Genomic DNA, 11,303 nt, shown 5'->3' on the forward strand with positions numbered 1-11,303 from the left:
GGGGGCACAACTCGGGTAGAGGTCGCCAAGCCAGCAAATAGGTCACATGAAAGCCCAACAGCCGATCTGCCTCCAAGTCTCAGTCGCAACACAACATCCACATCCGTGGCCCAAGTCGGAACGGAATCGAAACCGAAACTTAGGAAGGGGGGACCCACAAGGCCAGATCTCCTGCCGTTGTTGTTCAATTGCAGGACGGCTACAGTACCGCACCCCGTCCCGGGCGCACCTCAAGGGCGGAGCCCAAAAGTTCAGAGCACCATATTTCAGGAATACGAGATCCAAATCGATTTCTGAAAAGTGCCAGGGTAATCAGCCAAACGTCCCCTACACGAATTCTTGCAAGAAATCAGGATTCAGCCAGGATAAAATGTCGGGAGCGGCGAGGGTCCGGAGAGCGCTGTGCTCAAGCGGCCATCTCGGATGCCCGCCAAGCTCCTCCTCCTTTAATTCCTCTTTTTAAAAAATATAGACCAATCACCATGGGGGAATCTTATCAGTTATTGCTCTCCCTGGACAATGAGGAAATAATTTGTCACACTAGCACTTTCCTGAGGACTTCGGTACGTGCTCGAAAAATGATGGACAAACCTTGACCACTCTCTATTTTATAATTGGAAATGTTGTCTTACCTGATTCAAATTTGTATGTATGTATTATGTAATATTTTATTGCTTTTGTATGTACTTTTATGAATTCATGGAATTCGAATAAAGATTCCTGGACTGAACTGAACTAGTAAAGGAGGCCCATAAGGTAAAATGATGAGAAAAAGAGAGGGGGGCAGGAAGGAAGAGAGAAAGGATGGACATATGAAAATAAGGAAAAAACTCTGACGGGGTAGGATCAAAAGGATGAAAGGATGGACACGAGGGTGAAAGGATTGATGAATGAAAAACAACATTTGCACTGGTGGGTGAAAGAAAGAAAGAATGGATGGATGGTTGAATGCCTGAATGGAAGGGTTAATGGATGGACGGTGGGTTGATAAAAGGAGTGAGAAATGATGGCTGGATAAAAACAATTAATGGGAGTATGTGTAACAGGAAGAATGAATAATTGGGAGTATAAGTGGAAGGATGGATGGAAGACTGTAATGATGAAATGGTGGGTGGGTTCTATGATAAAGGACGGATAAATGCAATGGTGAAAATATGGATGAAAGGAATCGTGAAAAGACGGACAGATGGATGTAAGGCTTTATGGATAGAAGATAGATGGACATAAGGAGGGATGAAGCGACCCCATCTAGGATGGATAGGCCTCACTTGCATTGCTCTCCTAATTTCATTCCAGATATGGATCGAAGTGGTGTTTTTTTTAATTTTCTAGCTACTCCCCAGTAGAGGACGTTTGATACAGCACGCAAGCTGAAGATGGAAGTCGATGGAAAGAAAACATTATTTGCATGTGAAGATTGTAGTATATGAGGTATTTCTGATCAGCAATGGAATCAAGCAAACAGTCTGTCTGCTGCTAGGCTTCTGCTATACCCTCGCTCCAGCACGGTCGGAAGCACAAAGTAATGGCCGGAAAAAAGAGAAACGTTCTATGTGTTTTTTTCAGGTGGAGTACATGTACCTTCAATTTGCAGGTACATAAATGACAAGATTCTAAATTGGGTTTATATTCTGGGCTGTCAGCAGAAAAACACACCCCTGTATTTAGCTTGGCAAAGAGATCATTAGCACTACAAGTCCCAGAATGCAGGTGAGAGAAACATTCAGAGCTGACAAAACTCCTTACATTAGAAATAGGACAAGTTCAGGTCTCTGGTTCGAGGTAGTTTCTTTCTGTGTCTTTGTTCAGGTAAAGCATCAGACGTTTTATTCTCTTAGACAATGCTGTTTGGACGGGGCAGATATTTTGGGAATGCGGACTAGCTGAGATCAAGTGAGAAGCGAGCACTGTCTTTTCTTACCCTCTTTAATTGAATGCACCGCTGTCTTTTTAAATCGTGGGTCACGAAGCTTTGTAGACTCGAACCGAGGTCACGTTGGATCTGCGCGCGCTGCTCCGTGATTGGCTGATGATTCCGCGGGTGATTGGCGCGGGGCTGATGAGTCCCACCTGGCCCCTTTATAAGCTGCTAGTGCGGAGAAGACGTTGCTTCTCTTTTTGGTGCAGATCTTTAACGGACTTCTCAGGTGAGTTGCACGGTAGGACCGGCTGCGCGTTGATGCGTTTGGGCCAAACCCATGGCTGCGGGGCTGAGCTATGTTAACTTGCCTAAATGCTTTATGTGCTTTGATACTTAAGAGTGCGCCATAAATCCTCAATCCTCGCTTTTCAGACGTTATGCGCCTGTGCGCCTTCCCAGTCTGATGTAGCTTGATGTGAGTAGTTAATGCGGCTCACCTGTCGGTCCAGTATGTTGGTCCTTTTGATTGTTTTATATATTTACTAGGTTAAGGGGCCCTGTCTGAGTCGAGTGACGCGGATGGAGCTGCGCCGAGCTTAGGTGTGTTAACTTTACAATAGTCAGAACTAATGAATGTTCTTCCAGCAAGCTGTTGGTCCTCCCTAGTGCTATAACTATTAAAAAAAAAGGTTGCTTCCTGTAAGCGCAAACTTCAGTATTCTATTTTTTTTAATGTTCGAGGAATATATTTGACTGCGTTCGGGCTCCTGGGCCTTCACGCTGCGTCTTGTGACGCAGTGTGTAATTTGGTTGCTCCTTCGGGCACGCGGAGCAGTGTGAGGAACGCGCCTGCTAGTTGAAAGCACAGGGGTGTCAAGTAGCACCTCAACAACTGGCTCCGTACAAACTGCGTAGTAACCGGCCCAATATTGGTTGTAGTCTGTTGCCTCCGCCCCGTAGTTATCTCCGTCACCGTGCACTCCTTAAAATCCGTAGTTCTAAGTGGGCCCTTGTGCTTCCCTGATCAGAGGCTTCAGTTCTAGCGAATGCAGCGTAACTAAAACCGCACTTTTTTTCTCCTGTTTTTTTTCCTCCCCTGTAGATATCTTCAGACATGGCACTTAACGCAAGCAGAATGGACAAACCAGTGGCTCTGCTGTGGGGTAAGTTGTCCCTGTTTTTTTGGGGGAGTTTCTTTGTGGCATATGCCCTGATCTGTTCCTTGACGGCCGCATCACAGCGGAAACCAATGCAATATGTTCGCTTTGTCATATTACACTCTTCCACCCCCCCCCCCCCCCTTCAAATGGATCAACTGCTCTGAAGGCCAGCGTATCTGACTGATAGCCCACACATTAAGATCTATTTGGGGTGCAGGGGTGGGAGGCGTTGTACACTTGCATAGCTGCTCTAAATAGTTCCTCCTTACTCACAGGTTGTGAGCTGACTGAGCAGAATAAAAGCTCCTCGTTTAAAGTGGAGGTGGAAGAGTATGAGCAGCAACAAGCCCTGAAAGCGCGCCCAGGCTCAATCAGCACCGGCAAATACGACCACCGGTTGGTTCTTAACACGGTAAGTGTGTATTTTGTCGAGGAGCAGTGAGTTTTCTGTATTCTAAAATAGGTTGTTGTATACCCTTTGTGACCTTTAACCCCGGAATTGGTATTGCTTCTGTTTGACACTTCCCTTTCTAATTTCACACTCCCCTTTACCATGTGTTAATTTAAGGTATCTTATTTTAAAACTTGCTTTGCCTTATGAATTCTCTAACTTGCCCAGCTCTTTGATGTCATCCCTGGATTTCTGAAGTATTCCAACTTATCTACTGTAGTTGAATAAATGGAACTTCTGCATTGGCTTTTTCTTTTACGCCTAGTGCTGGTGCAGGTAATTTCTGTAAATTCAGAACCTTACGCCTACCTCTATCTCCTTTGGTAATTTGTCTGAACACTTAATTTGTGTGTGTTAAATGACTTAACGTTCATCTCCATAAAGTGTACAGATATGTGCATCTATGGGACAGTGAATCTGCAGATACTCGTGGGTGGAAATTCATTTGGGCATCTGCTAAGGTATTCCATAGTTTGGGCCCTAGAATGGCAATCTACAATTTGACATCCCAGTAGAGGAGTGCTCTGAACGTTTAAGCAGGCCCTCCTCGCCAGTATGTAGGGATACTTTTCTAATGCCGTGCTCTAGAGTTGCACTGGGATGTTAGTGTTGAGTATGCTGTATGACCGGTTAAGGTAGCCCCAGTCCTAATGTCTCTCGAAATTATGCAAAACAGACCATCTTGCATACTTACTATCCGTTTGCAGTGTTCTGGGTCTACAGTTGCAGATTTACTTAAGGAGTTTTTCTAATTGGAGGTGCCCTAATCTGGTTTAGTTACTTTGGAGTATGATCCTTTTTTAGATGCAGTAATAAACTATGTAGCCTGTTTGATTCAATAGAAATCGGATTGTACTCAACTAATATATGAATCGGAGCTTGCTTTGTGTCCCCGGTTTTTTCTCAGGTTTATGCTTCATGGTGGGTCAGTTTTTTTCTTTGCCTGATCAGAACCGCATCGGCGCCCATCTTGTCCCTTCCCTGGTGAGCTGCTGGGTCCCCCTAAGGACTGTAACAGACCCAGGAGAGATGCCCTGCGGTTATATTGAGATCCTTTTCTAACCCCGAGGATTGGGTCGCTCTCCATATTCATTCCATGTCCCACGATACTGCCTGTTCACAAATAAAGTGACCTCTGCTTTGAGAGGTCCTGAATGGCCAGGGAACGGAAAAGCGAGCAAGGCAGCTACGGGGTTCCATGAAACCAGTGGTTGATGCATGCTAGCTGAATGGGTGACCACGGTTTCTCCCCCAAGCATTTGCTTGCTTATGGATTCCTGTCAAGATTGTGAGTGCTCATTTGAAGTGTGTATGTAGATAGATATATCCCCACTTGCATTGTTTACTGCAGCCTGGCACTGCTTGGTTGGCTCATGTATACACTAGTACAAATTTCCATTAACACTTTTTAAAAGTCAGCACACATCTTGGCACTAATGAAGGTTCAGCCATGTGGGCCACCTTCCATAAATACTTTAAATATCATCTTGTCTCGCCTCGGATTTTCACTTTGGAATGTGCAACCTGGGGCCTTTTGGAGTACTCCATATAAACTGTTAACCGTTAAATACTAAATTTAATGGGGCACCTTGGAGTGGTCCTATAGCTATAAAGCTTCCATATCACCACGGTCACTCTACAGGCAGGAGCAAACTAATCCTGTCTGTCCACAATCCAAAATGAAGGCGCCCACAGAAGAAAGTGCTGGTAAGACACTAATCACAACAAACCGGACACGTTTTGTCCTGGAGGCCTGCGTGTGATTGAAGCCTTAGACGAAACTCATGACGTTGGGGTTAAACAAATGCTTTCAGCACTTCCTGTAAGTGCTTATATTTTGGATTATGAACTAAAATTTTGGAGTGAACAATTTGACAGCTATATGGGAGAACCGTTGTGGAGGCCAGGACTACCTATTGAGGCTGCAGCAGCCCCAACTTCGCTTTCTTTTACGGAAAACCTCACTTTTTTTGATATTCAGAAACGTTATACTATGTCCTTGCTCTACTTATCTTACGATTAAAACTACAGTAAACTAGTAATTTTCCAGTAGTCTATTCTCTGTAATTAGAGTTCGCCCAATTTAACATGTATTAATTATCTTAACACATGTGGTCTTTTAATTTGCCTTCAGCACTGGCTTGCTATTCAAGCATTCCTTTTTGACCAGCTCTTTTACGTGCTTTTTTAGGCCTTCAGACTGCACATGCCCTCTGGCAGACCCTTGCCTTGTAGGAGCTTAGAGGCTGCCTATTGGTTGGCTTCGTTGTCCCTTATTTGCTTGCTTGTCAACTTTTGTATGCTTCCTCCTTTGCCCCCTACCGGCACATGTACACATTCCTTGTATCCTTCCACTGCTTAGTTGTCAATTTTTTTTGAGTGCATGTCTTTTACTTCAGGTGTTTCCCTCTGCTTACTTCACTCCCGCAATTGTACATGTACTTGCCCCAGCCCCTCCTATGAATACTCTGCTGTCAATGTGCTTGCACTAGGCCTAATCACCTGTCCTCTGCCACGACTTCCCTCCCATGTTCCCCAAAGAGCACATGACTACAATAAAAAATATATCCAGCACTGTCTACAAATTCTAGCACTTATTTAGTGTTAACAGTGCTGCTGCACAACATGGCTACACAACATTGCCAAAGCAAATCTCACTCATAGGTGAGACCTAATTGCTTTGCAAATGCATGTTTTTCTTTCCTCAACTGCCCCATGGTCACTGATCTACTCTTCTTCACCGGGTGCCGTAGCTTCAACCTGAGAATCTACTCCTTCATACTTCTGCTTTTTGTATTTGACCAGCAGCATGCATGAACTGTGACTGGTCTGCTGTACCCATGTTAACATGATCGGATGCTACTTTCATTTCTTGCAGTGCCACTAATGGGGCTTTAGTTGTGTACACCTGCTATACAAAGCCTGAGTCACAGGAGGGTAGTCTGTGAAGATGGGCTTGATTAAGCTGTGAGCTCCAGTATGCAGACCTGTTTCAGCTGCTGCTGATGTGTGCTCTGTTTTGGTGGTGGTAGTATGCAACTGGGTGGCTTGACTATTACTTGTCTCTGCTCCAGGTTTGTATGGGAGAAAAGGCCAAGGATGAGTTCCACATCATTGAGATTCTGCCAAAAGAGGACGAACAAGGTGCAAAGCCTGTGCCTATTGCTTCTTTAAAGCCATCAATCCTTCCAATGGTAAGGTAACACTTGTTTTGCTGTAGCGCAGCGTTACCTGGCTGGGGCTTGGGGTTTGTGATGAGCCCCACACTACAATGCAGCTTAACTACTGTGCCTGTCCCGTTTTTGTTTCATTACTTGTTTGGTCCCTTGCCTCTTCACTCTACAAAAGACTTGCAGTTAAAGCTAGATGGGTTCAGGAAGAAAACGAGAAGTCCTGAGAGCTAGGTAGAAACCTGGGCAAGACTGCCCATCTCCTTACTGGCTCAGGGCACAGACTATAGTTGCTTGCAAACATCCACTAGCTTCCTTTTTCTAGGCTGTACAGTGGTAGGTATTGATTAAGCTTACTCAGAGTAACCCTTTCTGGGACCAGTCAGGCACTTCTTTGAAATCTTACAATGACAGACGTGACCTGAAAACAAACCTCCCTGCATTAGATACAGAATAATGAATTGATATGCTATTGGAACAAGCAAATTCCCTTTTAATGCCCAGTTTTCAGGGAGATTGTTAGCTTGGGTCTGCTCCCAATCATTCGCGTCTTTTGGATCAAGAAACATTCCAATGAAAACGGTTGAGTGTTGGTGTTCTAGCATTTAATTGGTTCAGTGTGTGTGGGGGGGGTTGTGTTCTGGACGCACATCTGTGGTGGAGTGAAAGCTGAAAGCAGCTCATTTTCACTTCTGGTCGTCCTATCTGACTGCATATCGTCTGCCACATTTATTTCTGGGTATGACATTGGCTGGTGTTGGAGCCTCAAGGTAGATGGCTTTGGGATGAAATGGAAGGCTTTCTTGGGATTCGGGTGTATTTAGATTTATTTTCTCAGCAGGCATGATGGTAGTCTGAATGCCACCACCTTGGTTCCGCTAGCAAAGGGTGAGGAGTCATTTAGCGCTTTCTTCAGAAATGACCTACCATGTCAACAGAGGTGAGCTGACTGGATTAGAGTATTCCAGGTACTGGAATGAGTCATGCTTCCACTTTTTGGGATAACTGGTAAGTGGGTCAGCTGCAAACTATGCAGGAACTTCCCAGTAGAGCTGTCACCCAAGATTTTACTAATTATTGGAGCTTCAAATGCCTTACGCATGCCATGAGGCACTTTGGCCATTCTTGCAATGCCTGGATGGTAAATGGATGATTTAGATCTTTAAAGCCAGTTGGGCGTCTTGAGGTTACCAATGGTTTGACTAATCTTTATTTCTCAACAGGCCACTTTGGTGGGCATGGAGCTGACTCCCCCAGTCACATTCCGGCTGAAGTCTGGGTCTGGCCCAGTGTACATTAGTGGCCAGCACATAGCATGTAAGTTACTCACTGGTTCTCTAGTCCATCCTCCTTACTGACAAAGGGCCCTTAACACAACCCTTGCGGTAGCAGAATCTTGCTTTATGAAATTTCTCATGTCTCCTACATGGTGCATGCAAGGTCTTGGATGCAGCTTTATGTACTGGACCACCATTCTCATCCCACTTACCTGACCGTTTTCCATCCTCTGACTTTTCACTGCAGTCATCCAGTCTGATACAAATTATTTGTGCATTAAGTAATATTGATTTGTGGGTTTTGCCCTATTGTGTTGAACTTGACAATTCTTTCCAGATCTACAGATCTACAGTATTTGGCCTGTAGATTTGTCTATTACCAAACTTCACCATAGTACTTTAAAGTAAATGTACTCATCACAAGTTGCTGTTACTTGTACAGTTCCCCGGTCTCATGCATATTGAGTTTATTTTAGTGTTTGAATGGAGGTTTTCTACTGGAGGAAGGATGGTGTTTTGGTGCTTGCTGGATTTGAAATGGGTGAATCTCAGTGTGATCTGCAAGATTTCACAAGCCGTCTGAGGAAGGACTGGGTCAAGAGCCTATTTGTTCTGTACCTTTCTACATTTCCACCTCCTGCTGATTGGCTTTCACATTTCTCATTTAGTGGAAGCAGAATGTTGGGCAGAGGAAGAGGAGGCTGAAGAGGAAGCTGAAGAGGAGGAAGAGGAAGAAGTTTCTCCTGTTAAGCCCAACAAGAGGCAAGCCACACAAAAGAAAACTGGCCCCGCCAAGGTAGGACAATCGGTGAGCAGAAGGTCTGAACTTGGGTGTGTTGGCTTTTGGTTTTTATTCAGTTAATTTCCCATTCAAAGTTGCTGCCTCAATATTACCAGTACTTGTGTATCCTACACCAGCATTTTGTGTGGGCCTTCACACTTGTCACCCCTCTAGCGTTGGAGTACTCAAATTATCCATGCAACTTCCATCTATTGAGATTGGTCATTTTGCTCATATATGTTTAACCTCACTGTCCAGTTTGCCTCTATAGATTGTCTGCCAGGTTTTTAAGGAACCATAGTGGCTATCCACTTTACTTTCTTTTCTGTTAGTGACGTAGGTTTACATTAACCTTTTTCGGCACTGGTAGTGGGTATTGGTACAGATGTGTTGCATTCTAAAGATTAGTAACTTTCACCACGTTGATGCCAGGGTTTTGCCCGAATTAGTCGGCAAGCCTAGAGACTGTTTGCATGTCTTTTGATTACTGAATTTTGAGCAATTTTACTTAATGACGAACTTTATTCTGCATGGGGGCATTTTTGGAGAGCCCTGTATTCATGGTGCAAACTGGTCCAAAAAAACAGAACTGCACTGTTCCAAGGCCGTGTCTGGCCAATCTAGTGTGCTTGGAAGTCGTCATTCCTATTGGAGATTGAATCTAAAGGGAGATGCAAGTGTCAGTGAGTAAGGCTTTTTGGCACATGAATGAGTTGTGCATTGCTTTTATTGAATACATTTGGGTGCATGCTGGTGCTTTAAGATCTCTCTGCAGACTGCTGCTCTGATCGTTTAACAGGCCTCCCTTGTTGGGTATTCAGTGCTGACAATACATTAGCAGCTAGTGGTAACATACTTCACCCCAAATGAACTGGTTCTCCAATTTTTTACTTTCTATAGAAAAAGAAAATGGATGAAGAGGATGAGGAAGAAGAGTAAGTATGACCAGCTGCAGTATCTGGTATGCTACATCAGTTACCTCCTGTTGCCCGCTAAAACATCGCCGATTGGCTAGTTGTGTGGCTAACTAGCGACTCAAAGATTGTTGGGTGGAGCTGCTACTCATTTGCAGAAGTCGGACCAGTAATTGGTTATACTCTACACATGACTTTTACTCTGGTAAAATGCTCCTGTATGCTATAGGAAGCACCTTGTTGATGTGGGTGTTTGCGGTCTACTGCCCTGCTTCAGTACTCCTTAAACATCACACCTGTATCATAAACTGGGGGCCTGATGGTAATGTTAATCTAAGTTCCCATGTTGCTCTTTAAAACATTTGACAAGGCTAATGGGGTATCATATTGGCGCTGGCATGGATTACTTTCATGCAAGATAACCAATGTTTCTATATCCTTAAACCTGGTAGTGTGCACTCAGTTTATTTTCTTCATGAAATTGTTTGATCAATGGGTTTGCCTTTTTATGGAAACTTCTTGTCCTTTCCACGCGCTGGGTGGCACTGCCTGCCAAAATGGCAACCGACTGAACTGATCTTTGTTTCCGTTTCTCTCCCTAGAATGGAGTCGGAGGAAGACACCAAAAAGGTATAGTGTCCAAGGATGGCCAATGCACTCATCTGAGGCCTGATGCTTCCCTTTGGCAGTAGTATGAATAGTGTCTGGAAGTTTCTGTACTCTGACTGCCTTTGGAGAGGAGCACCTGGTGTTCTATTGCAGCCTATGTATTGTCCTTGGAGGCTAAAACAGGTCTACTCCTTTCCCCTTACATCACCAGTTTCCCATTCAGTTAGTGAGTCTTCTTGCCACCACTTAGACTAATCTCAACCATGTGTGTTGTACTTGGTGTGACCGTGGCTAGGGGCAGCGCTGTGACTGGGACCTCTGCCAGAAAGCAGGTGAGGGGGAGATTCTATATGGGTGAAATGTAGAGCATTGGAGAGGGGCCTTGAACTGACCAATGTAGTTGGGTACAGGACTGTTATAGTTAACTTGCTGGACTGCAAACCACTCGATCCATCGTTGGGGACAGAGTCGGTGTTTGTACAAAGGCAGTATCAAAGTGGCTGTCCTTGTGGGGAGCAAAGGGAGGGTGGACTCGTAAGTCTTGCTCACGTGTCAGGCACGGTTGGGGTAATGCTGCATGCTCAGTAACGACTTTGTTTTCTTGTAGGGAAAACCAGCTGCCAAAGGAAGGAAGCCTGCGGCGAAGAAGTAGGAGCGATACTGCATGATTTTGCCTCTTGCTTCTAAATGGATAAAAAATAAACACTTTTCGAAAAAATTGGCCTGCTGCCTTTTGATTAAATCGGTTATGGGGTAGAAAGACCTGAGCTAGCTTATCCATGGTGTCATGAGTGGAGAGTACGTGTTCTGAGCTACCTATGGAAATGGGGCCGAGTCGTGGCGTCTGATCTACTCCTTTTGATTCTGTGCAAACCATATAATGTCCCAGTGACTTGAAGAATAATTAAGTGTAGTAACTGCAGAAGTTATTCAGTTCCTGTAAAGCACGATGCTCAATATAGTTGAGCAGAGTTTGCACTATATAAACTGGGGGGGGAAAGCAGAGGGCGGCGGTGGGTGTCCTGCAGCATGGCTACTACAGTCATTCGGCTGGACTAGTCCTAGCGAACACAATTCACT

The 11,303-nt window shown here is 44.7% G+C and overlaps 1 protein-coding gene across 2 annotated transcripts; it reads left to right on the top strand.

The window, feature by feature from the left end:
* Positions 1 to 2,060: 2,060 nt before the first annotated feature.
* Positions 2,061 to 10,935, top strand: LOC144790802 (nucleoplasmin-like). 2 transcript variants are annotated; one of them, XM_078665484.1, is made up of 9 exons: positions 2,061 to 2,147; positions 2,964 to 3,024; positions 3,297 to 3,433; positions 6,547 to 6,666; positions 7,866 to 7,959; positions 8,588 to 8,727; positions 9,601 to 9,635; positions 10,217 to 10,244; positions 10,831 to 10,935. In XM_078665484.1, exons 2-9 carry the CDS (start codon positions 2,976 to 2,978, stop codon positions 10,873 to 10,875), a joined length of 648 nt encoding a protein of 215 aa, XP_078521610.1. In that variant the 5' UTR covers positions 2,061 to 2,147; positions 2,964 to 2,975; the 3' UTR covers positions 10,876 to 10,935. The 2 variants fall into 2 exon arrangements, with proteins under 2 accessions (XP_078521610.1, XP_078521612.1); XM_078665486.1 differs by having other exon boundaries at positions 2,062 to 2,147; positions 8,588 to 8,715.
* Positions 10,936 to 11,303: the final 368 nt, after the last annotated feature.

This window comes from Lissotriton helveticus, chromosome 11 (assembly GCF_964261635.1).
Source record: "Lissotriton helveticus chromosome 11, aLisHel1.1, whole genome shotgun sequence".
NCBI classification, from domain to species: Eukaryota; Metazoa; Chordata; class Amphibia; order Caudata; family Salamandridae; genus Lissotriton; species Lissotriton helveticus.